This window comes from Malania oleifera, chromosome 3 (genome assembly GCF_029873635.1).
Source record: "Malania oleifera isolate guangnan ecotype guangnan chromosome 3, ASM2987363v1, whole genome shotgun sequence".
Classification (NCBI taxonomy): Eukaryota; Viridiplantae; Streptophyta; class Magnoliopsida; order Santalales; family Ximeniaceae; genus Malania; species Malania oleifera.
In genome coordinates, this window is record NC_080419.1 from 93,063,046 (window position 1) to 93,089,776 (window position 26,731).

At 34.8% G+C, this 26,731-nt stretch overlaps 1 protein-coding gene across 7 annotated transcripts in view; it reads left to right on the plus strand.

The window, feature by feature from the left end:
- Positions 1-1,307: 1,307 nt before the first annotated feature.
- The window catches only part of LOC131152068 (uncharacterized), a 45,606-nt gene continuing 20,182 nt past the window's right edge, over positions 1,308-26,731 (plus strand). For 5 of the 7 annotated variants that reach the window (XR_009135837.1, XR_009135838.1, XR_009135836.1 and 2 more), the window contains exons 1-11: positions 1,335-1,591; positions 7,376-7,512; positions 7,659-7,801; positions 11,315-11,460; positions 12,306-12,385; positions 15,746-16,003; positions 16,698-16,808; positions 17,156-17,278; positions 25,472-25,593; positions 25,676-25,745; positions 26,229-26,321. Coding sequence is in view for 2 of the 7 variants with exons in the window: in XM_058103673.1 (XP_057959656.1) it covers positions 1,462-1,591; positions 7,376-7,512; positions 7,659-7,801; positions 11,315-11,460; positions 12,306-12,385; positions 15,746-16,003; positions 16,698-16,808; positions 17,156-17,278; positions 25,472-25,593; positions 25,676-25,745; positions 26,229-26,321 (1,413 nt within the window). In the remaining 5 variants the exon portion in view is untranslated. Of the gene's footprint in view, positions 1,592-7,375; positions 7,513-7,658; positions 7,802-11,314; positions 11,461-12,305; positions 12,386-15,745; positions 16,004-16,697; positions 16,809-17,155; positions 17,279-25,471; positions 25,594-25,675; positions 25,746-26,228; positions 26,322-26,731 lie in introns of all 7 variants that reach the window. The other 2 variants (XR_009135835.1, XR_009135839.1) reach the window with 2 other exon arrangements.

Consider the following 26,731-nt stretch of genomic DNA (forward strand, 5'->3'; position numbering starts at 1 on the left):
TAGTTCTTATAATATCTCCACAAGGGTAGAAGAAAAACAAACAATAAAATATCTAAAGAGAAGACACTCATCAACAAACTAGCACTCGCTTTTTGACAATCTCGATTATTGAAAAGCATTCAAATTTTCATTGTGCTATTTGTTCTTTTTCGAATATGTATCATTCGTGATTAAACTTATGTTAATGAAGATTGGATACAAATCTACCTTTCAATAGATTGTTAATTTCGCCATCTAGATCGGCCCACTGTTGCCTTATTCTAGAACCTTCTACTCAAGACCTCAAATTGATAGATGTTGTAAATAGATCAAAATCAAACAGATCCACCTTCCTTACATAGTTATAATTGATTGTACGAAAGATCTATCATTGACCTGTTCAAGAATATGCTTCTTGAGCCCTCAAATCGACATATATTGTAAAATAGATAAAAAAAATCAACAAATATCCACAAAATCGTCAAATTCACGATCTAGAAAATTTACCACCACCTTGTTTGTGAACACGCTCATTGAGCCACTGAATAAGAAAATATTTTCAAAGAAATTGAATCAGAAAACTTTTTATTTTTATTACAAAAAATACATAAAAATTGTATCTTTTTTTTCTTCAATACAAAAATTAAATATTGGTAAAATTTTGTATCTAAATTATAAGACATGAATTTTATCATCGGAGTCATTTAAATGCAATGTTGAGCCCTAAATTATTGGTCTTTTACTAGATATTGGGCTGTATTGAAATTTGAAAAGAAAGGCTTTCACCCTTTTACTTGTCCAGTTGCTCCTTAAACTAAGATCAGCATCACTAGATTTGATTTTAGCTAACAAAAAAGTGATCGTGCTGACAAGAGTTAAATCCAGTCTCACTATGTCTTATTTATTTAGGCAATAAATAAGTATGAGGACGGGTGAAAAGGCTAACTCCTTTTATAATTTTAACGACAAACAAATCCGCATAATTTTTTTTTTTTTAAATTTACTTAACTCAATAGTCATTAGTTAAAAATTATTCAAAATCTAGAAATATAATTATTGAATCATTTACTAGGTGATCCAATGCTTTTTGGCCTCGTCACTAGCGTTTTCTTGCACTTTTTTATCTTATCGTTGGCCGAGGCTCGTTTGGAATTTGAAAAATATTAAAAAAATGAAAAAATATTAAAGGATTCACAATTTGATGTTTGGTTATCAAACAAAGTAAAATAAAATAAAAATTTTAATTATATATATAATTTATATTTAATTTTTTAATAAAAAATTTATTTTAATAATATTTAATAAAAAATAGTCTTATTTTCCTTTCCTTTTATTTTCTCGAGGAAAATCTTTCATCAAACGGAACTAAAAGCTTCGTGAAACAGCGATCCTGCAGTCGTCTGTGTGCTCTGGGACTTGATACCGTCATCCCGATCAACACCTTCACAGAGAGGGAGAGAGAGAGGAAGAGCTTTCGGTAATATGAGAGGAGTCTATTTGTTCTATTCGCATCACTCTTCGGGGTTTCTTCGTCGAATCCCTAAGTTAGGCACCAGCGTGCCTCGCTTTTACTCTGATCAGTCGCATCTTTCTTCCAGCTCTAAACGTGCAGGTCCATTCTCTCTTTTCTCCGTAATTTGAAATCATTTCTTCCAGCTATGTTGGAATTAAATCAACACAGTGCACTTCTTATGGCGTGCTTTTGTTGTTTAATAATTAATTGTTTAATTTGACTGCTTCTTAACTCAAATTCAGCAATTAATGCGTTTATGTACTCTTCAGTGCTGCGAGAAATTCTTTAGAGGATAATGTGTTTTTGAAAATAGTGTTAGAGTTAGAATGTGTTTGGTTTGGCCTTTTGAAATGCTTTTGGAGGATGCAGTCGACATTTTAGGAGTATAAACAGTGGGTAATACTTATCGGTGCCAAAAGTTAATATGATACTAAAAGCAGGGCCGGCTCTTCCTTTAGGCGGCTAAGGTGCTCGCCTAGGGTCCCAAAAATTTTGGGCCCCCAAATTTTTTTAAATATAATAATATATTTTTTAGGCCCCCATTTTTTTTTAATTAAATAATGTTAACATTTTTTATTATATTCTCTTCCCTTACATTAACTTCCCAACTAACAAACAAATGAAATTGTATTTTAAAATATAAAATAAATGCAATTTCTTTTTCAAGTCTCATTGACTTACGAACTAACAACTTTTTTATATTTCTAACCATCTATTACTCTCATATCTCTTTCTTAGCCTCTAAAAAAATTTTTCCATCTCTCATACTCTCTCACTCTCATATCTCAGTCTCTCTATGATTTTTGCTCCGACTCTTGTGTTCATCATCTGCGGGCCTCCGATTCTTTGTAATTTTCATCAACCCTAATTTTGATTTCAATGTTTGTGCATTATTTTTCTATTATTTTCACTCTGAATTTTTTTTTTTTTTTTTTCTATTTTTTCTTAAATTTTGGAAACTTTGAGGTTAGAACATTGTATCTGGCAAGAATCCGCTATCTCTAAACCCTCGCTCGCCGATTGATTTGCAATAATAATAATAATCAGGTTATATTATTTCAATCTATTATTTATATGGATTTATTAAATTTATTTTTATTTATTTACATAATTTGTCAATTTATAGTTAGTGTTAATTTTGAAATTTAATTATGTCAATGAGAAAATATGAAAAACGAAGAAAGAAAACAAAAATATTAAACAAAATATTAAGGATCCCTGATTAAATCTCACCTAGGGCCCCATATTGTGAAGAGTCGGCCCTGACTAAAAGTCATTGTTAGAAGCTGCAAAATTTAGGGCCTGTTTAGCTGTTAGAAAATTCATTTTTCATTTTTCATTTTTAGTTTTTCAAAGAATTATAAAAAGTTCAGCTAACTCTTCAGTGCTGCAAGAAATTCTTTAGAGGATATTGTGTTTTTGAAAATAGTCTCAGATTTTGGATGTGTTTGGTTTGGCCTTTTAAATGCTTTTGGAGGATGCGGTTGACTGTCGACATTTTAGGAGTAATAACATTAGATAATACTAAGCGGTGCCTCAAAAAGTTTTGGCACCATTCACTAGTGCAAAATAGGTAATTTTTTTTTTCTATTTTTAAATTTTTAAATAGTTACAAAAATGCCAACTTGTTTTCTAGTTCTCTAAATTTCTAAAGAAAAGTTGGAAAAAATCTTTTTATTATTTTCTATATTTTTTAAAATTTTTAAAATTGGAAAACAAAAGTGTGATTTTGTAATTATTTAGAAATCTAGAAATGAAAAATAAAAACTATTTTTGCAACTAAAGAAATCCTTTATTCTCAACTTGTTTAATACAAATTTTAGAAAAGTGAAAAAGTAAGCGGCCATTTATAATTCTTTAAAAAACTAAAAATGTAAAATGAATACTGTTTTTTACAATTAAACATGCCCTTAGCTTTTTTCAACCTTAACCCTCAACAGTAAATTGCAACAGCAATAGCAACAGCTGCACGAAACACCAAAGGCAATGCCAATACCAAACAGGCCCTTACTGGGCATTCAGTTTAGAAGTAACCTCATGCCTAAAGATCCTACTCCTGGAGATACGATGCCATTTTTGTAGGAATCCAATACTTCTACAGAAATAGGTGAGTTAGATGTCCTTATATTTTGTGGAATATTGGATCCTCAGGAATTCCAAGATGTTTGTCATGAAAGGATTTTGGGGTAAATCCTTTGTGGGCATACGGAATTCTTGGTAAATCAATCATGGAATCCACAAAGATTCCATAAGCCAGCGGCAAAGGAAGATAGTTTTCCCAAGACAGTCAAAATACGAGTCATGATATATTTGTAAATTTATTTTTATGAATTATAATGTATTTTTAAATTTATTCTTATGCAACAACATAAAGAAAATGCAAGGAAATGAAAATTTAAACTAGATTCTAAAATTTTTATTATATTTATAATTGATCAAAGTTGACATGATCATTTGTGGAAGCATTGTTCTTTTCAAATGGATTTATTTCAAATGGATTTATACTTAATAATGAACTCAATCTTTCATTACTTTAAAAGTGAAGTTGGCTAATGGCTATTCAAAACTCTCTTAAGGGGCATAATTGGGGGGGGGGGGGGGTTTAGAGGAGGATTATTTGAGCATGGCTGCAAAATATGGTAAAATATCAAAGAATTTTTTAATTGACAAGGGATTGTTTAGAGATGGCGAGCTCCTTTGGGACCTTGCTCTGCCATTGAACCAAAATGACTAGTTAGAGAAGTTACTAAAGAAAGTACAAAATTTTCAATATAACCTGTTTACCACAGTGTGCTGTCCAATGATATGTGCTATCTAGTGTATATTCATGCTGTCTGTTGTGGCATCATTTCACTATGTGGGATGCGGTGTCGGCGCCTGGGTGCGGTGTCAAATGTGCGAGGGTTCCTGCATCATTCTGGACGTGGGCAGGTGAAGACATTAGTTCAGGAAATTAGGATTAGATTAGCAACTTGGAATATAGGGACACTTATGGGTAAAAGTATGGAAATTATGGATACAATGATTAGAAGAAGAATTAATATAATTTGCCTTCAAGAAACTAAGTGGGTGGGGGAGAAAGTTAGAGAAATCGATAAATCAGGATTTAAACTTTGGTACACTGAAAAAGAAAAACATTAGAATGGAGTAGGCATTATTATAGAAAACAACTTAGAAGATAGCGTTGTGGATGTAACTAGAGTAAGGGATAGAATTATAAAAATCAAGATGGTATTAGGACAAGAGATAATAAATATCATTAGTGCTTATGCTCCTCAAGTTGGCTTAGCAGAAAATCTTAAGAGACAATTTTGGGAAGATATGGATAGTATTATACAAGGCGTACTAGGGAATGAGAAAATATTTATAGGAGAAGATCTGAATGGACACGTTGGAAGAGATAATAAAAATTATGAGAGGATACATAGAGGATATGGATATGGAGACAAAAATGAGTCTGGGGAGATGATTTTAGACTTTGCTATGTCATATGATTTTAGTTTAATGAATACTTGCTTTAAGAAGAGAGAAGAACACTTAATAACCTTTAAAAATGGACAAAATAGAAGTCAAATAGATTTTTTTTTAACTAGGAGGGTAGATCGTTTATCATGCAAGGATTGTAAAGTTATTCCAGGTGAAAGCCTAACCACACAACATAGAGTCTTAGTGTTAGATATATGTATTAAAAAATGGAAGAAAAAGGATAAAATAAACCAGTGTAGGAGAACTAGATGGTGTAACCTAAAAGGAGAAAATATAATAAAATTTAAAGATATAATGATCAAAGATAGGGATTGGACCTTAGAGGATGGGATAGATACAAATACTCTTTGGAATAGATTAGCTAGCTCTATTAAAAAGATAGCAAAAAAGATTTTAGGTGAATCAAGGGGAAGATTCTCAAATCGCAAAGAAAGTTGGTGGTGGGATAAAGATGTACAAAAAATCATAAAGATAAAAAGAATTTGGTATAAAACGTGGCAAACATGTAGAAATAGAGATAACTTTGAAAAATATAAGGAGGCAAGAAAAGATGCAAAAGGGCCGTTAGTGAAGCCAAATACAGATCATTTAATAGTTTGTATGATAGATTAGGTACAAAAGAAGGGGAAAGAGATATATTTAAATTTACTAAAGCTAGAGAAAGGAAGAGCAAGGACTTAGGAAATGTAAAATGTATAAAAAGTGAGGATAATATTGTCTTGGTTAAGGACGAAGATATTAAAGAAAGATGGCGAAGTTACTTTAGTAAGTTGTTTAACGAAAACCAAATAGAAGGCTTAAATTTTAGAATTGTCACATGAGGAAAAGACTAAAAATATAAGATTTATTTGCAAAATTAGAGTTAAAGAAGTTAAGTTTGCACTAAAAAAATGAAAAATGGGAAAACTATTGGACCAGATAACATCCCAATTGAAGTTTGGAAATGCTTGGGTGATAACAGAATTATATGGTTAACTAATTTATTTAATACAATTGTAAAAACTAAGAAAATGCCAGATGAATAGAAGAAAAGCACTTTAATATCTACATACAAAAAGAAAGGAGATATTCAAAATTGTAATAACTATCGGGGAATTAAACTTATGAGTCATACGATGAAACTTTGGGAAAGAGTAGTTGAACAAAGCGGTTGTGAATCGAGCAATGTTCAGAGTAGGCATGAACAGGCTTTGTCTATGCCTATTTATTTAAACTTTTTTTAAAAAAATATATCTTTGAAATTAAAAAAATATATAAAAAATGTGTATATAAATAATATATCATACCGAAATATATGTTTTATATGTTACTTATTCTACTTTGGGAGGGTAGGTTGGCGTGGGATCATAAACTTTTGCCATTTGTGGTCATGCTGTTCATTCAGATCTTATACAAGACCAGATGCTTTCGTATTATATTCAAAAGGTATCATAGACTTTTTATTAATAATATGATAAAATGAAGAAATCTAGCACTAGAACAGATGTAGGTGCATTTTTTGAAACTTCAAGAGTGATAAGTGCAGATTTTATAAACCTCAAGAGGAGTGTATCTCTGAATGCAATTTAACCATTATATTGAATCATTTACAGGATCAGATATTGTGGCTGAAATTAGCACATTAAGATGGATTAGTATTACTTTAAAATATAAGTAGGAAATTGTCTCATCCCTAGTAAGTTGGTAGTTGTAGTTATAGAAGACAAGGGAAGGATGTTTTAGATGAATTGGGTACTTTGCTATGCAGGTTAATAGAGTACAAGTGAGAGAGAGTGATTTTATTGATGTTAGAGACAGTAGGTGGTGAAGGTATAGACCTAGAAAAGCAGGGATTAAGGTATTCAGGAGGGATTTGGTCGCCCCAGAGGATGTTCCTGTGGAAACAAAAATTTATTTAGATACACTTACTGGAACTAAAGGTTTTGGTGTTGTTTTGTTTATAGTCTCCAACCTTAGAACTATAGATAGAATTAAAATCTTGATGCCACATAAATTTCTATTCTGCATTCAAGTAGAAGTTGTTTGTGCTAGCTACAGCCATTTTATGAGAAAAAAAGGGTTTTCTACCAAGAAGGAGGTCACCTTATTATTGGGGGATTATATTTTGAACTACATTTTTTGCCGTTGATGGTGCATTTGTAGCCTAAGTGCTTTTAAGTCCTGCTGACTGAACAGTGAAAGAGATTCATGTGTTGATTATTTTGAGCACATAGATGACTGACATTTCGCTTGCAATTAAAGGTGCATGGTCTCATCATTTGAGCTGCAGCATTAGATCCTCATCATGCTGTAAAATTGGTGTTCCATTTGTTTATGATTAATCAGTCCATGTTGGGCCTTTTGGTGCCTCTTCCTAGATTTAGCTTTAAAATTATTATCCAATAATATCTCCATTAGGTCCACTTGTGCAGTACAAGAATTTAGTTGAGCAAGGGAGGCTGCAACATGATCCATATCAGGAAAAAGTTGCTTTGGAATTGGAAAATCTACTTGGGAGGTTGGACCTGTATGAGAAAGATATGGAGGAATATCATGTACGATTCATTTTGATGATATGATGTACCAATAATCTCAATTATGTTTTCCATGTGAAACTCAAGTATCCAAATATTCAGTTTCACAATTTTCTCTCTCTCTCTCTCTCTCTCTCTCTCTCTCTCTCTCAAATTACTTCTTGCAGGAAAACCTAGCCAAGTGGGAGAAGAGCAGGGAAGATGAACGGCGAAGACTTTTGATGGAGGAAGCTCAGCACAAACAGCAGGGGGGTATGTGGACAACTGTAAACAAGAATCGGAATAGACTTATTGAAAAATTGGTATCATGGTGAGGCAAGCTATTTTTCTATAATTCCTGTTTGGAAATTCTTTTAAATTCCTTGTCTCCTAATATTTGCAAAGTAGTGAATTTTTTTGGGCCCCATTGTATATTTTTTCGCGGTCATCTGGAGCATAATAATAATTGTTGCAGGGTATGGTTTTCCTGTGATATAGGTCTAAGACATGATTAATAGAAAACATTATTAAGTCTATGTAAGGTTATATAAGGTCTTAAACGCAGCACAATAATAATCTAGATTATGCCTTCACTGGTTAGGAAGGCACTTGGAAACCCCTTGAAAAATAAATCATTTCCATTGTTTTTATGTGGAAATTGAATTTTGAACAAATTTATTTCTCTTTTACAGTGCCGTTCATACCATAATTAACAAAGATGCTGTTTATGTAGCAGAAACCAGAAAGGAATCCCTAACTGATCATTTGACCTTGTTCCTAACTCATAGATGAAACGGACAAGAAGAAAGAGAACTTAGGGAGCATTTTAAAGTAATATATTATAATGCATTGAGTTATAATCTTATTATAACAATATTACGATTAGTCCTTAAGTACCAATATTATAATATTTTATATAATGAGAGTGTAAAAAATATGAGAAGAGAAGGGTGTCCTTGTTAGAATCAGAATGGCATAGCTGGGGCTCATACTTTGAGTGGAATCAAGTTCCTTTAATTAGAAGAAGGTTGGAGATGTGGGAATCTAATTTGGGATTGGGGAAATTCAGGCTACTTAACAAGAAAATCCCTCCTCTTCTCATGTCTTTTTACACTCGCATTACAATATATTACAATATTGATACTTAAAGACTAATGAAAATATTGATATAATAAGATTATACTTAAGGACTAATGACATATTGTTATAATAATATTCTAACTCAATGCATTATTATATATTTCTTCAATATATTTTGCAAAAATAAAAAAAAAATCATAGTGTTCTTAGACTGTTTAGGTTACATAATTCCCCAATTATTAATTTGTACACTTTGGATGGGGCCTCTCTCTTGGGATTTTCACTTTTTTAGGAATCTCAATGAGATAGAGGTTGTTGACTTAACTGTTTTGTTGAGAATGTTGGAGTGTTTTTCTCCCGAAGCGAGAGACGACTTGGGGATTTGGGTAGGAGACTCCTCTGGTTCTTTTTACGCAATCTTTTTTGGCTCAACTTATGAAATATTTGAGTCCTTGTACTTTCCCGTTGAACCTGGAAGACAGAGGTTTGCTTCAAAATTAGAGCTTTCATGTGGACTTTGGTCCTTTACCAGATTGATACCAATGATTTGTTGCAGACAAGGAGGCCTTATAAAGCTATGAGTCCAGATATATGTTTCATGTGCTATGACTATGAGTTGAATGAAACTTTCAACCACTTGTTCCTTCACTGCCGGTTGGCTAAGTGGCTTTGGGCCCTTTTTTCTTTCAATCTTTGGTGAGGCTGTGGTATTCCCATGGACAATTGATGCGTCCTAAAGGTGCATCACAGAGGCTTCAGAAGAAGTAAGGAAGTGTTCGTTCTTTGGAGACGTGCTATCTTTTGCCCTCCTTTGGATGGAACAGAATGCAAAAATATTTAATGGGAAATCAACTCCTTCTCGTTTCCTTTGGGTAGAGTGCTTTTCCTTGCATCCTTTTGGGCTCATTCGTTCATTTGTTTGTTTGTTTGTTTTGTTTTTTTTTTGTTTTTTTTCGGTTTTTGATTTTGTTGTTGCTGTCCCCCCCCCCCCCCTTTGGGGATTCTTGTTGTCAGGCCTTCAGAGGAATTGAAGGGGAGCATTATTGTAATTTCATTTGTCTTTTTGTTTCTTTGCTTTAGGAGGACCTCTTATCCTCCACCCCTTGCAAATTCTTTTCTTTCCTGTTAATGATTTTCTTTCTCTATTGGATAACCAAAAAAAAAAAAAAAAACCAAGATACAAACCCCACCTCCTCCTCTGATCTACATACAACCTACCACCTAAGCAAATGGTCCCTCCTCTCACCTGCCTCTGACCAAAGAAAATCCTTCATAATCCTCTCAAGCTTTTAAATGGCTCCACTGAGGATCCTAAACAAAGACAAAAAATACAAGGCAATGGTAGACAAACTAGCATAAATGAGGGTGATACATCCACCTAAAGAAAATAAAGCAACTTTCCCCCCATCCTAACACGTAGTTACCTTAGCACCACATGATCCAAGAAGGCTAAAGAATAAGATTTCCTTCCCAAAGTGACTCCTAAATAAGTCAATACCAATCTAGGACGCCATGCCCAGCTAATGAAGTCAATTCCAAAACCCTATCAAAACTAAGTTTACCAACTCCATTCTTCCCCAAATTAATTTTAAGACCAGAGACCATCTCAAAAATCTGTAAAATAGTACGTATATTTACAACCAACTCAATATCATCATTTGAGAAAATAAGTGTTATCATAAACAGCAAACACTTGAACCACAGTGAAAGAATCAAGTTCTAATTCCTTCATTTTAATTCCGGATAAACATATGCAGTTTTATATAGTGTTGCACAAACTATAGTGGAATGCTTTGAATTCGATGAGGGCAATCATCACTGCACAAGCTCTAATGTGAAGTTTACTTACCAAAACCCTCAGCATCAAGGTGCCCACCGTTGCTGCGAATGCAACCTACTACATCACAGCTCTTGTTGTGGTCGCCAATCCACCATTAGCAGTCCATCTTTCGTGACTAATATCAGCCTGCGAACTTCTTCACCTGTGCTTCGACTCTATCACCAATACTATTATTAGATCAGGGGCAGTGCTTATCATACCTTTGTGCTGCCAGCTTGTGATACTGCCGTTATTGCTCTCTATGGCACCATTGGTACCGTAATCTATTTTTTTTTTCTTTTCTTTTGAAACCAAGAAGCCAGCATGAACTTACATATAATTATTGAGTTAGTTATTCAAATATGATTGTGTCGGATAAGGTACTTGTTTTCATATGCATATTGCATAATTTGAATCCTTATCGTAATTTTCCCATATTTTTGTTTACATATGCAGATTAGATCTCATTTTGAAAGCTTATCATTGTTTTCCCATATGTGTGTGTGTGTGTGTATACAAACAAATTTATATGCAACGCCCAGTGTTCAAAGCTCTGCCATATCAGGGGTCTGGGGAGCATGATGCATGCAGCCTTAGCTCAAGATTTTAGAGAGGGTGCTTCTGTGGCATGGACATGTGCCTTTTGTTGAGTGCAACACTGTTATGGTAGGGTCAAGACTCGCTCTTTTACACACACACACACATAAGAAAATAAAGGCATTTATATAGGTTTATATTACTTAAGTTATGATTTTAGGTAAATAAGATATGTCTTGTTATCTTTTCCATTTATGAGTGAGATTTATGTGTTTAAGTGCATATCTAGACTTATATGATGGACGATTTGTAATCATCTACTACATTGGATCATAAATTAAATTCTTTCAGTTATACTGATCAGTTCGTATTTCCATTCTGTATCATTTGAATTTCTTTTGAATTCAGGAAAAAACCTAACAGTGTAGAACCTGGAGTGGGGAAATGGGTTTCATATCTAAATCGAGAGAAGAAGTTGGATGTGCTAGTCGGTCGCCGTCCAGTTGCTCCTCCAGCTCCTAAAGGACTTTATCTTTATGGAAGTGTTGGAAGTGGTATGACTATCATATCTTATTGACGCTGGTCAGTGAAGTGACTTCAGCTGGAATAATTGCCATCCAATTGGCAGAAAACTGAAACTTAAATTCTTATTTATGGTATCTTTTAGCTTGATATACTCGGTTCATTTCTTACTAGTTTATGCTTTTGGAGCTAAGTGGTAAGTTAATATGGTTCATGTGCTTTGGTTCTTTGGAGGTCTCGGGTGGGAACCTCCTTACTCTCATTTATTACTTGTTTTTTGTTGTTACCATTTATCCCCTGCAATTTTTTGCACTAGTTTGCATCTGCACATGCAATAGAGGCTGCCTTTAAAAAAAAAAAATAAAAAAAAATAAAAAATTGTTGTGGTTTCTGAGTTGGGGTTAGTTTGTTCTACATTGTAGGTTATTCCTGAGAGCTTAACTGCATAAACTTTTGGGTGATAAGTGTTAACATATCTTATGTGTCATTGATGCAGGACTGCACCCAAATACTTTAATTCTGCATTTTCAAGTTTGAATAAAACTAATACATGGAGGCTTTTTATAGGCTTTCAACGCTTGGACAATTAGAAAAGTAATTGAAGTAAGCTTAATAATACCATAGAATCTTGCTTAAAAAATAATACCCTAAAATATGGAACATATGGTCCTAAAAAAATGCCGTAAATAAAACAAAAAAAATATGTATATTTAAAAGAGATAATCTTCTCCATGCCGGTTGCATCAATCATTCTTTCAGTTATTTACCCTTACAGAAATTACAAGTTGCAGTTAGGACATTATCTTGCCTTCTGTTTTGTTTTCTCTCTTCATTTTAAACTCACGGTTAACTTAAGATACTACTGTGCATCGTTTAGGGAAGACAATGCTTATGGACATGTTCTATAGTGCCACTGAAGGAATTGTTAAACATCGAAGAAGGTTTCATTTTCATGAGGTGAGTATTAGTCATGTTTGCAGTGATGTCTTGATAATATATATAATTGTTTCATACATGTGAACATGTTGGTTTGTGCAAAATATGCTGTTTTCCAAGGAGTAGGATGTTGTCTTAAATCCCTTCTCTATTTCTCAGGTATCTTCACTTAAGAAAATTCATCAGCTAATACATGGGCATTCATCTATATTTATGCCATTATTCCTGACAGAGATGATGCTTTTTGATTTGATTGTCTGCAGTCTTCACTGTTCTAGAATTTTAATGCGTCCCTTAGGCAGTGCTCTTAATATGCTAGTGACTGGTTCTGTTTGGGACCACATCCTTATTCTTCAAAATAGCCATTTAATTCATCCTTTGCTTGTGTAAATGGTAAATTAGTTCAATTTACAATTTCAAACACTTGATTAAAAGATATTGGGATGGCACCTTTCATATATAACCAATGTGCTGAGTCCAGTCTCAATGGCAAACTCGCAAACTAGTCAAATTATTAACAAGCTATAAAGCATGGAAGGTGACATTGAGACGGACACCCGCACATGTCTGCTACGATGTGTGTTCAACATATTGACACACCAAATCTAAAAGACATCAAGACATGACACAGAAAGGACATTGGGATTAAAAACGGAAAAACAAAATAAAGACATGTTTCTTTTTTTCTTTTTTTGAATATGTACTTATTGTAATAACTTAATAACGATTTTTAAATCCAAATGTTTATCATTAAAAAAAAAAAAACTGCATTCAAGCATCATTGAATTTGCATCAAGTGTTTATATAAATTCCAATTTAAAAAGCTATGCCCTTTAATCATAGATTTGTTCATACCTGTTGACTGTTGTAAAACTATAACTATAATACAGACAACATATAAACAATAAACCATAAAAGCCTTGCCTGTAACAATCAAAAGGCAATAAACCATCCACTATCATTACATAGCTAGAACAAGGAAATTATAAAGCTAAAATAGGGAAAAATAAGGGTAGAGAAACAAAACAGTTAAAGAACCTAGTGCTTTTTGGAAAATAGAAGCAAGATAAAAAAAACCACAACACAAGCAAAGAATGATACATGATCAGCAATTCGGCACTTATTAATCAATGAATGCAGTTAACAGTTGGTGCCAAAGTCTTAATTTCCATGTTATTGTTGAAATTTCCGTAGAAAATCCACTTTCCATTACCATCAAAATTGAAACAGCAGCCAATTTCCTCCTTGCATAATTTCCATTGAAATTTCAATGAATCATCTAAAATTTATCGAAATTTCAAAATTTTAGCAAAGTTGAAATTTTAAGTATGGAATGAAATATCCTTGGAATTCAAATGTGAGATTTAGATGCAAAGTGAAATTTCTCTTAACTAATCTTTCTTTTTTTTGGAAAAAAAAAAGATTATTCCTAGGGCGTTTGAAATTGTATGAAAAATTAAACTTACAACAACATATTATTTAACTATTCATGCCTAAAATATCTTTATTTGTATATAAATAATATTTAATTGATTTATGAATTTCATTGATACTAACCGAACGTGTCTAGTACACATGTTATATTATGGATATGTTTAACGTGCACACTATATTACAACTATTGCATCTCACACAGAACAACTATTGCATCTCACACACAACAGGGATGTTCCCAAAATTTGCATTATTATGTCTATTTTAACCATTTCTAAAGTTTCGTAAAAGAATTTCATGCTTTACTACTAAGTTCCATCATTTTTTCCAATCTAAATCGAAATTTACATGGAAATTGAAATTTCCATCACAGAAATTTTCTTTTTGGAGCTTCAAAATTTTTGTCAAAATCAAAATTTAAGACCTTGGTTGGCACATACAAGTATTTGGGTTTTGGGACCATCATGCTTATACAATTCATGAAACAGTGATAGAACATGCTCTGCACATACAAACCAGAAGAAGGTTATTATATAAAAAGAGAGAAAAAAAAAATGGCAAACCAAGCCAAAATAAAATAGACAAATGCTTGGAAGGGAGAATAAGGCTTCAAAACAAACTGGTGATTGGAGCTATGTTTCATTATGAGGTATGGGCTAGACATTGATGAGGATGGGAGAGCACCTGAGAACTTTATGCCGAAGTGGGAACAGCCTCTCGCAAAAATGTGAGGTAAGGCTAGGTGCTATAGACCCATAGTGGTCTGCCGTCCGCCCCTTCGCCAGACCCCCCATATGCACGAAAGAGCTTTGTGTACTGGACTGCCCTTTGCCCCTTTTTGGGAACAGTTTCAAATAGACATATGGCTGGAGGAAAGATGATTTTCCTGTTTTATGTTTTGTGGGGCCTGCAAGTCAAGCATTGAGATGTCTGGATTTGAGTCCAAAACTGAAGCAAAGAGCTGCCTACGTATAAGGACAAGTCCTGTAGGGTAAAAACAGTCTGAGAGGCATCAAGGCTCTTTTAAGTTGATCGGAGGGTTGTCAAATCTGACCTTTTAAGAATTAATTGGGGTGGTTCTGTAAGAGAGACTATGATAGACCCATTCCAATCTGCAAAGTAGATTCTGTGGTGCCATGGAGAAGTAATAAGCAAATATGAATAGGTAATTTTAGAGAAGAATGGTTTGTTTTTTGCAATAAGGTAGCCATCCTTTTTCTTCTTCTAAAGAAGGCAGCAACCCTTTTTGTTATGTTGTTGAAATATTCTGTTTGTCTGGGTTGAAGGTCTAAATCAGAATCGGTTATTTAGAAAAGATGGTTTCTTTTGTTATAAGGCAAAGTGCTGAATGTTTTGAGATAGAGTTATCAAGTAAATCAATGGACCAAAGGACTTGGAATGTTTTGTAGTTGTCATTAGGTACATCATCATACATATGTATGAGAAATTGTGTTTTAGAGTTGTGGGTGTTGGTTGTTTTTCAGGTGTTTATACTTTACAAGGATCATTCAAAAAGTTTATCTTGAAGCAGGTGGTCAAGGTAATTGACAAAAATCATTGGAGCAAAGGATGTTTTGTTGTGGCTGTCGGACACATGCATGTGAGGGTTGGAGAGCTGCTCAAATGCATTGTGGGATAATTGTCTGTAATTCCTCTGTGGTATTATCAGGTTTTCAATAAGCAATTGGGGGAGGGGGGATGGTGAGGTTTGAACGCTGCTCAAATAGTCAAATGCATCATGGGACACACCTATTACAGCTTTGCCATCCCTTATTATATCGTATACCATACATTGTTATTGCATTTTGTAATATTAAATATTTTACTCAGTCAACACCCTATGCCGTTTCATTAAAATATCATTTTCATTTTTTGATTATGTTATTTCATCAAATTTTATGGATTTATAACTGAATGGAGATTATGTTTTGACATCTTCCCTCCCAGGCTATGCTTGAAATACATGAACATATGCATAAGATATGGAAGAATCAAGTGGCAGAGAAGTCCTTGCAGTCAGGCATTTCTAGCTGGATTATGAATCTTGGCTTTGACACAAAAGTTAGAGAATGGTTGGCTGCAGAAGAAAAGTATAATCAAGAGGTAAAGATGGAAAACATTCTTAGCGCTGTAGCGGATAAATTTCTTATAGATTGGCAAGTGAATCAAAGAGGAGCAAGCATTCTTTGCTTTGATGAGATACAGGTGAGAAAAAGGATGAGCATCAAGTGTTTATTCTTATTGATATTTTGACATTACAATTTGAAAGATTTTTTCTTGTGCTCTTATTTACAATTTTTTTTTCCCTTTTATTTATCATTCTTCTGTCTCCAAAAGGATGTTTAAGCAATTCATGTCTTTCATTCACAACCTACATAAAAAGGACACGAACTGGTTATTAGCTTTGATGTGATTATGTAAATTTGATATGGCTAATTGGCAAAAAAATCTCATGGCATGTAGCTTGTTAGATATTCTTGATTTTGGTCCAGAGTCCTGACACAAACACTTTGTTATATTTATGCAGAACCAACATATGTTGTAGGGCCATTTATGTGGTAGATTTAAGTTGAAGATAATCTATATGTTGGTAATTCTGTCCGCTTGGGTTGAAGGTCAAAATCACTTATTGAGCTATCCATCTAAAGTGGATGTTGGCTGTGAGCTACCTGCTGAGCCAATTCAATGACATATTGCATGTTACATCCTCAGTCTTGTGCATATCAGTTGAGGGCCACTTTAATTCCATTTATTGAATGCCACTGCATTAGCTTTAATCTGAATTATTGTTTGAATGCATTTGTTTTTTTTTTCATGTGTGTGTGTGAATTGCTCGGAAACCTGCTTGTCAGTTTGCAGCAAATTTTATGGCTTAAAAGTGCGTTGCTTTCTATTACAGACTGTTGACGTATTTGCTGTTGTGGCCTTATCTGGAATTGTGAGCAGATTGTTGAGTACCGGCACTGTTCTTGTGGCTACGAGTAATCGAGCACCTAAGGATTTAAATCAGGTGCGCCTTTGGCTGAGTTCCTTGAGAAACAGTGACTCGCATAACGCCCAGTTTATTTCTATGACATTTATCATTGGTTATTTTTTATCCTATTTCAAAAAGCTTCAGCTCTTTTTCATTAGTTTAAGTTCTCACCTGGTCATGTTGGAATCTTGAGCTCTCTGCTTGTCTGTTAATATGTTTCAATGTTTGAGCCAAAATGAAAATGCATAGTATTAAATTTATCAAATATCCTTCTTTGTTCTGTTTATATTCCTTGGTTATTTTCACAATTTATTTGGTTTTGGAGTTTCAAAGTGAAAATGATGTTCTGTTCTTACATTTTTCTACAAATTTTGCTCATGCAGGATGGCATGCAGAGGGAAATCTTCCTAAAATTTGTTGCAGAATTGGAGAAGCACTGTGAGGATATTCTGATTGGTAGTGAGATTGATTATCGCCGTCTTATAGCACAAAGATCAATCGACCAGGTGTGAGCTTATGTTCTTGATTTTTCCATGTTGTAAAACGCGATGGTGCAAGGTGTGGCATTTTGTCCATAAAAAGGCAAGGCATAAATCTCAAAGCTTTCAGGCATAGCCCTTTTGTCAATCTATCTTTTTTTATTGAAAATATTGATAAACTGCACATATATATATATATATATATATATATATATATTTGACACCTAATCAAGAAAGAAAATCTCAGAAGCAAAAGTGAATATAATTTATAAACCATTTGTAGGCCATTGTATGGTTACAACTTAAGCTTGAACAAAAAAAATAAAATGAAAATGGATAATTGTTTTCATGGTTCAACCATTCAAAGAACATTACCAACAAAAAATACAAATATGGAGAGTGCACACATATAAGTTGAGCCTGCAGAATTAAATAAATGAACAAGTTGCAAAATCCTACCAAGTTACCAACTATAAAATCATGATTTACATAGAAAGAGTAATAGTAAGATGGATATAAATATGTTTTTACTTGTAAAGAAGTTGCTCATTATGTTAAAACCATATAAAGTTAATGATTCAATAATAGGGGTCTTGTCAGATAAATGCCTCAGCAAAAAGGCGTATGAGGCATGCATCTTTGGGATGAGGCAAATGTCTTATGAAAGCGTTTGCCTTTTGCGAATTACGTATTTCTAGCGGAGCCTTACTGTGTTCTGTACATGCGTTGCCTTGAGACGCGCTTTGAGTGTGCCTTTTAAAACATTGTGATTTTTTTATGATTTTTTCTTTTTAGTCAACTCAATTATTGATGGTTGTGTTGAAGCTTGTATTATTTGACGTGTTTACATGTATGTTTCTCTTTATGTTTTGGTATTGAAGACAATGTTGGTGTAAATAACAGTCTGGCGGATTATATACATTCATGTCAATGTCAAAATAATTTTGAAAAAAAAAAAGAAAAAGAAAAATTGCGAGTGATATGTTTTTGGCATGGAACCTTAGAAAATGCTAAAATAAGTGAAACAGGTTTTCGTAATTTGTTTCTTCACTTTAGAGAAACGAAAACAAAAAATATAAGTGATACTAAATAGATGTTGGCAAAATTATGAGCACGACATGCAGGAATGTTTAGGACTTGGTATTTTAATTATTCAATATAAATTTGGCTGAATTAATTGGAAGAGAAATAGAAAAATTAAGTGGTTTTCCCCATACTTCCCAGCAATCATTGGTTTTGAAAGTGATAATCTCTCTTGGGTTGAAAATGGGAAAACACAAGAAAATGTTGGCCCATGAACCTGGGTCTTGCTTAGAGAGGAGGGGTGGATGATAGGTAATCTAGCCCCCCATTTCTGGAGAAACTGATTCCAGGGTTTGAACCCGTGTTACTGCACTTGCCACCCCAAAAATGACCAAAAGAAAAAAAGAATTCTTTTGGCAGCAAGGAATTGAAAATTATTTTTCAAGAAGATTAATGGAAAAGTTTAGAGAAAAGAAGAGGGACTTGCATATGGTATTTATTGACTTAGAAAAAAAAGCGCATGATAGGGTACCTAGGGAAGTTTTATGGTGGGTTTTGGACAAAAAGGGTATATGTAGCAGATATATTGACGTCGTTAAGGATATGCATGATGGAGTAATGACTAGTGTTAGGACTATAGGTGGAGAGACTAGAGAATTTCCAATCACAGAGGATCTGCTTTGAGCCCTTATCTTTTTGCGTTAGTGATAGATGAACTAACTAGGAGTATCCAAAATGAGGTTCCATGGTGTATGTTGTCTGCGGATGATATTATCTTGATTGATGAAACTAGGGATGGAGTAGAATCTAAGTTAGAATTATGGGGAGAAGCTTTAGAATCTAGAGACTTTAGGATGAGTAGAAATAAGATAGAATATATGAAATGTAATTTTAGTAATAGTAGGAGGAATATAGGAGACAAAGTTAAACTTGATGATGAAGAAATCAATAGCACTAGTAGATTTCAATACCTTGGATTTATTATGCAAGCGGAATGAGAAATTGATGAAGATGTAATATATAAAGTTAAAGTAGGTTGGGTAAAATGGAGAAGTGCTTCAAGTGTGTGTAGAATACCCTTAAAATTGAAAGGAAAGTTTTATAAGATGATTGTAAGACCAACCATGCTATATGGATCAGAACGTTGGGTGAGTAAGAAACAACCTATCCAAAAAGTAAAAGTTGTTGAGATGAGAATGCTTCGATGAATGAGTAGTATAAGTTAAAAAATAAATTAAGAAATGAACATATTTGTGGTAGGTTAGGCATAGCTCTTGTAGAAAATAAGATAAAGGAGAGACGACTCAGATGGTTTTGGGCACTTGAAACATAAGCCCTATAGTGCACTGGTGAGGGAGATGAATTGGTTATTGTGAGGGACAGTAGAAGGGGTTGGGGTAGACCTAAAATTACAGATAGTGACTAAGGATTTAATAACTCTAAATTTGTCGAAGGAAATTTCCCATGATCGCATAAACTGGCAGAAAATGATTCATGTAGCTGACCCCATTAGTGGGACTTAAGGCTTGGTTTTATTGTTGTTGTACAGCCACTGGGAGTGTAATAACATTTCCAGTGTTTTGATTCTCAAATTCACTTATTTATTTTCGTTGATGACTTTATGAATGGAAGATAAAACAACAGAATGTAATATAATACTGATGTTTTCTTTTTTGGTTCCTTGGAATGAAAAAAATTTGGCGAAGGTGCAGAAAAGATTTTCAAATCATGACTTTTGAGTTGAAAAACAGTGACATGAATAACCTAAGACTTCAGAGAATTAGTTGTCATATTAGGAAGTGACATAATTTACTATTGGTGTGACTCCCTTCTTTTCTTCCTTTCTTTCTCTCAAAAACCGCAAAATCTAGTTGTTTAGGCAATGGATGTGTGGGAAAACCGTGTATAATTAGTTAGCTATTTTAGGATATTCTTTTAATAATAGATTGTATCCTTAGAATTAGGCCTATACAGCTAAGTTTCCTATTCTGTTAGGGTGTCCCATAAATCATAAAATCATGGGATTTGATTTATTAATTTACTTTCTAGGAATGCTAGGATTGTTGTATATATTCACATGTAATGTTCAGATCAATACATAACTCTTTTCAATTTTCGACTTGGTATCAGAGCCAAATTAGGCTCCTTAGGGTTTCAAAATTTTTTTTTCAGCCTTCATCGCTGATATTCCCAGCCTTCATTGCTGGTTTCTTCCTGTCTTTGCAGACCTTTGTTCTACTCTATTTTTTGAGCTCGTGCACCTCTGTTTCTACCAAACAGGGCTTGTTTCGTCAAATCCTTAAAAACTTCTGTTTGCCCTCATTGCCAATTTTTCTCTTATATGGGTTTCATTTTTTCCCAGTTGTCATCATCATTTCAGCTTCCAGCTGACATCATCATTGATTAGCTGATTGTTCAAGCCTTCAAGATGTCAGAAATTGTGGAGACTACTACTACAACCCAAGTAGAAGGGGTAATCCGACCCCAACAAGCAGGAGAATTGCAGAATATTCATGCCTCCTACAGGTTAGATGGAAAGAACTACCTTAAGTGGTCTCAACTCATTTGCACAGTGTTGAAAGGCAAGGGAAAGATTAGCCATCTCACGGGTACAGGTCCTAAACCAGGGGATCCTAAGTTTGAAGCATGGGATGAAGAAGACTCTTTGATCATGGCGTGGTTGTGGAATTCCATGATTCCAGAAATAAGTGACACATGCTTGTTTTTGGCTACTGCAAAGGACATCTGGGATGCAATTCAGCAAACCTATTCCAAGGCTAATGATGCAACACAAGTGTATGAGGTCAAGGTAAAAACTATGGCTGCAAAACAAGGGAATAAAACAGTTGCTGAATATGCAAATTAACTGAAATCCTTGTAGCAGGAATTGGATCACTACTGGGTGATAAAAACAAAATACTCTGATGATGCAGCGGTTCTAAAGGCCTTTATTGATCAAGATAGGGTGTATGATTTTTTGGTTGGACTTAATCCAGAATTTGATCAAGTGAGGATACAAGTTCTTGGGAAGCCGGAGGTTCCAAGCTTTAACAATGTAGTGGCTATAATCCAAAGTGAAGAAAGTAGAAGAGGGTTGATGCTTGAACCACAAATCACTGATAGTTCGGCTATAGTGGCTAGTGGTAACAATAAATCAGCCACAAACATGGAGAGAGGAGCAACACTTGAAGGAGAAAAAGGTGGCCAGCCGAAAACCCAAAATCGTGACGGATTATGGTGCACTTACTGCAAGAAGTCTCGTCACACCCGTGAAAAATGCTGGAAACTTCATGGAAAGCCTCCAAGCCGAGAATGGGACCAAAAAGGAGGACAACCATGGAACAATGGACAAGTCCACATTGCTGCAGGACCACAAGGTGAATCGACATCGCAGGAGCTGAGTAGTTTGAACCAAGAAGAGATTGAGAGGCTGAGATCACTTATCAACAGTCTTGGAAAACCTGAAGGATCTCCAGGTACTTGTTCTTTGGCATATTTAGGTGAGTTTCCATATTCTATTTGATTAAATGTCTTAGATAAGACCTTTACCAACTCCTGGGTCATGTACTTAGGAGCAACTGATCATATGACCCATTTATCCATTATTTTTTCAACCTATACTCCATTCCCAATCAGTAGGAAAATAGCCACAGTAGATGGATCCTTGATCACTGTAGCTGGTTTTGGGGATGTGAAAATAAGACCATCAGTAACTTTGAAAAATGTCCTTCATGTTCCTAAATTGTCCACAAATCTGGTCTCCGTACATAAACTCACTCAAGATTTATGTTGTAATGTGATTTTTGATAGTAGTAATTGTATATTTCAGGACAAGGATTCGGGGAAGATGATTGGATGTGTTAGGGAAAGGAATAGCCTCTACTATCTTGAAACACCAAGTCAGTTGCACATGACCAAGGACAGATTATCTTCTTCCTTTATGTAAGAGTTTGTCTTATCCAATAAAGAAAAAATTTTACTTCGTCATTGCCGACTTGGACATCCATCGTTTAGGGTTATTAAAGTTATGTTTCCTTCCTTGTTTAAGGATTTAGATGTAGAAAACTTTCAGTGTGAGGTATGTGAACTTGCTAAACACAAGCGTGTACCTTTTCCAATTAGTTACAAAAGAAGCTCAATTCCTTTCTATCTTATTCACAGTGATATTTGGGGTCCATCTACTGTTTCTAATGTTTCTGGGGCAAGATGGTTTGTTTCTTTCATTGATGATTGCACTCTTGTTACCTGAATTTTCCTGCTTAAACATAAGTCTTATGTTAGTATTGTGTTCTTAAATTTCTATTCCATGGTCAAAAACCAATTTGGGGTCAATATCAAAAGGTTTAGGTCAAATAATGCCAGGGACTATTTCAATCAAATTCTTACCCCATATTTTCAGACAGAAGGAATAGTACATGAGTCATCTTGTGTGAATACCCCATAGCAGAATGGGGTAGCAGAGAGGAAAAATGGCCATCTCCTTGAAAAGACCAGAGCTTTGTTGTTTCAAAAAAATGTGTCCAAGATTTTTTGGGGGGAAGCTGTTCTGACAGCCACTTATCTGATAAATCGTTTGCCTTCAAGTGTCTTGGGTTTCAAGAGTCCTATGGACATACTTTCCACATTCTACCCAGACCTAACCACTACAAACAACCTTGTTCCTAGGTTTTTTGGGTGCGAGGGCTCTAAAATGTGTCTTTGTGGGCTATTCTTCGACTCAAAAAGGATATGAGTGTTACCACCCTCCATCAAAGAAATTCTATGTCTCGGTGGATGTTATGTTCAATGAACAAGAGTCTTATTTCACTAATCCTTATCTTCAGGGGGAGAATTCAACTAGGGAAGATAAGGAAGATTTTTTGCTTGATTTGCCATCAATTCCTATGTCTAAAACCTCGAACCCTGTACCTGTACCTCCTTATTCATCTTGTTCCAACCATGTACCTGAGAATTCTTCTGAACCTGTGCCTGAAACACCAAATGAACCCAAAGAAAAGGCCGATTATTCTCCTAGAAATACCATATTTGTCAAGATGTTCACAAGAAGGAAAATGGCTGTTCCAGAACCAATGCAGGTCCAAGAGTCCAACTCAGATCGTTTGAATGAGGTAACAATTGTTAACCATCCATTGCAAGATGAAACTGAATCTCATGTTGATAATGATGACCAGGACCTTCCAATTGCCATTAGGAAAGGAACTCGAAAATGCACAAAGCAACCATTGTACCCTCTTGCACATTTTTTGTCGTTTAAGAATTTTTCACCATCCCATAGAGTCTTTCTTGTAGGCCTAAATACCATCACCATTCCTACCACATTATCCGAGGCTTTGTCCAATGGAAAATGGAGACAAGCTATGAATGTAGAGATGGAGGCATTGGAAAAGAACAAGACTTGGTAGTTGGTGAATCGGCAGGAAAGAAATCGGTGGGCTGTAAGTGGGTATATACGGTGAAGTATAGGGCAGATGGGTCGACTGAGAGATACAAGGTGTGGTTGGTAGCCAAGGGGTATACTCAAACCTATGGGATTGATTATTTAGAGACCTTTGCTCCTGTTGCAAAGATGAACACGGTTAGAGTATTATTATCACTAGCAGCTAATTATGGTTGGGAGTTGCAACAATTTGATGTCAAGAATGCTTTCTTACATGGGGAACTAGAGGAAGAGATTTATATGCAGGTTCCACCGGGATATGGGAAGAAGTTGGCTGTTCAAACTGTGTGTAAATTGAAAAAGGCACTGTATGGCCTTAAGCAATCATCATGAGCATCGTTTGGGAGATTTACAAGAGTTATGTTGGCTATGGGATACAAACAAAGTCAAGGGGATCACACATTGTTCATTGAACACTCTCCTTTAGGGGGAGTTATAGTCCTTCTAGTGTATGTTGATGACATAATAGTGACAGGGGATGATGCTAAGGAGAAACAAGTCTTGAGTCAATATTTGGCTAAAGAGTTTGAGATTAAAGCGTCAGGGAGACTGAAGTATTTTCTTAAGAATGAGGTTGCTCACTCTAGGCAGGGAATTTTTATCTCTCAACAGAAATATGTCATAGATCTTCTCAAGGAAACTGGCAAGACAGCATGCAAACCAGCAAGTACTCCCATGGATTCTAGTATTAAACTTGGAAAACCCGAGGAGGATGTTGCAGTATCTCAAGGGAACACTAGGGAAAGTTATCATGTTTAGAAGAAATGGAGGATTGGTACTTGAGGCATACACTGATGCTGATTATGCTGGATCAATTGTTGATAGAAAATCAACCTCAGGATATTGCACCTTTTTCGGTGGGAATCTTGTGACATGGAGAAGTAAAAAACAAAGTGTGGTAGCTTGGTCGAGTGCAGAGGCCGAATTCTGGGCAATGGCTCAAGGTGTGTGTGAACTACTTTGGCTGAAGATCATCTTTGAAGATTTGAAGATTAAGTGGGATGGCCCTATGACACTTTATTGTGACAACAAATCTGCAATCATCATAGCTCATAATCCCGTACAACATGACCGAATGAAGCACATTGAAGTTGACAGACACTTTATCAAAAAAAAGTTGGAGAGTGGATTGATTTGTACACCTTACGTGTCTACACATGGTCAACTTGCTAATGTCCTTACCAAAGGGTTGAGTAGCTCTGTTTTCCAAACTATTGTTTCCAAGCTGGGAACGGAGAATACCTATTCACCAGCTTGAGGGGGAGAATGGGAAAACTGTGTATAATTAGTTATCTATTTTAGGATATTCTTTTTAATAACAGATTGTATCCTTAGAATTAGGCCTATACAGCCAAGTTTCCTATTTTGTTAGGGTGTCCCATAAATCATGGGATTTGATTTATTAATTTACTTTTTAGGAATGCTAGGATTGTTGTATATATTCACATGTAATGTTCAGATCAATACATAACTCTTTTCAATTTTCGACAGGATTTACGGCCATTTTATGAACAATTGGGTCTCAATCATGGGATGGTAAAAGATAAATTCATAAGTTAGGCATTCCTTACCTGCCAAGCAATATTTTCTTGGTCACGACCAAGTAAAGCTCTCCTTTCATGGCTCCACCAACACCCACATTACTTTGCAAATAATTATTTTATCTAGAAATAATACGAAGTAGCTGACTTTAGAGTAAAACTTGTGTGGTTAATCATGCATTCTATCTCATGGTGGATATCTAACTCAAATATTTGCAGGTTCACTTTTTCTGGCCTTTGGATAGTGCTTCTTGTAATGAATTTGAGAAAATGTGGGATGAAGTAACCAACCATCATGGGGGAAGAATTATCTCTCGCGCTATTCCTGTGATGTTTGGAAGGTATGTCTTAAATTTAATGATATTTAGCCTGCTCTTGTACAGTTGTACTTGATCCTACTTAGTGACATACATTTTAAATCAGAAAGTTGGAGGTTCCTGAAAGCTGTAATGGAGTTGCACGTTTCAAGTTTGATTATTTATGTGGCCAACCGGTATTATCCATACTAACCTTTACTCAAGTTTGTAAATTTTTTTATGATCTTACATATTTCTGCTTCAAGCTCCTCTCTCTCTCTCTCTCTCTCTCTCTCTCTCTCATGGTCAGTGCCTAAATGATCTTCTAGTTGATCTAGAATGTGCCAAGAAAAAATAAGGGAAATAAAAACAGCTTGTGCTAGACTAGAATAAAGTAGAACCGTAGAAGAAAGAAGATTCATACAGGTAGTGAAAAAAATTGTGAATTGAGAAAGAATGGCAAGGCTCATCTTCACCACAGGATGATCATAGTTACTCATGAATCTTCACAACTTATGCTTCTCTTGTTGAATGAAGTCATGAACACCATAAGATGGCTGGATTCTAATTCAGCTTGTTAAGTTATTTGATTCATGGATTTATTATTATGAATATTATTGTTGCCTCACTGTTCCTTGTTCTCTCCTTGAAGTCATTACCTTAATTCTCATTGTCATCAGGTTGGAGCAGCAGACTACATTGCATTGGCAAAAAACTACCATACTGTCTTTATATCTGACATTCCTGTGATGAGTATGCGTATTCGTGACAAGGTACCACTGCTTTTCTTTTTTAGTACTGATTCCATTTCCAGTAGTGTCACTTGTTACATAAAAATGAAACAATCATCATGGATGTCTTCTCCATTCAAAATATGATTGTAAATATGGGAGATTGAAGAACCAATCAACCAAAGCATTACCAGTGATTACATTTCCAGTAATGTTAGTGATTACAAAAAATATGAAGCAATCATCACAGATGTCTCTCTCCATTTTAAATATGATTTGAGATACTGTTGGTTGAAGAATCAATCAACCAAAACAGTGCCCTCTGTGCTGAAAGGCAGTTTCTGTTTCCAAATGAGATGCAGGTAACTTCAGTTCTTTGCCAGTTTTGGTGTTGGGTGAATATTGACAACATGAAATTAAACGAAGACATTTGATATAAGATTTTCTGCGGA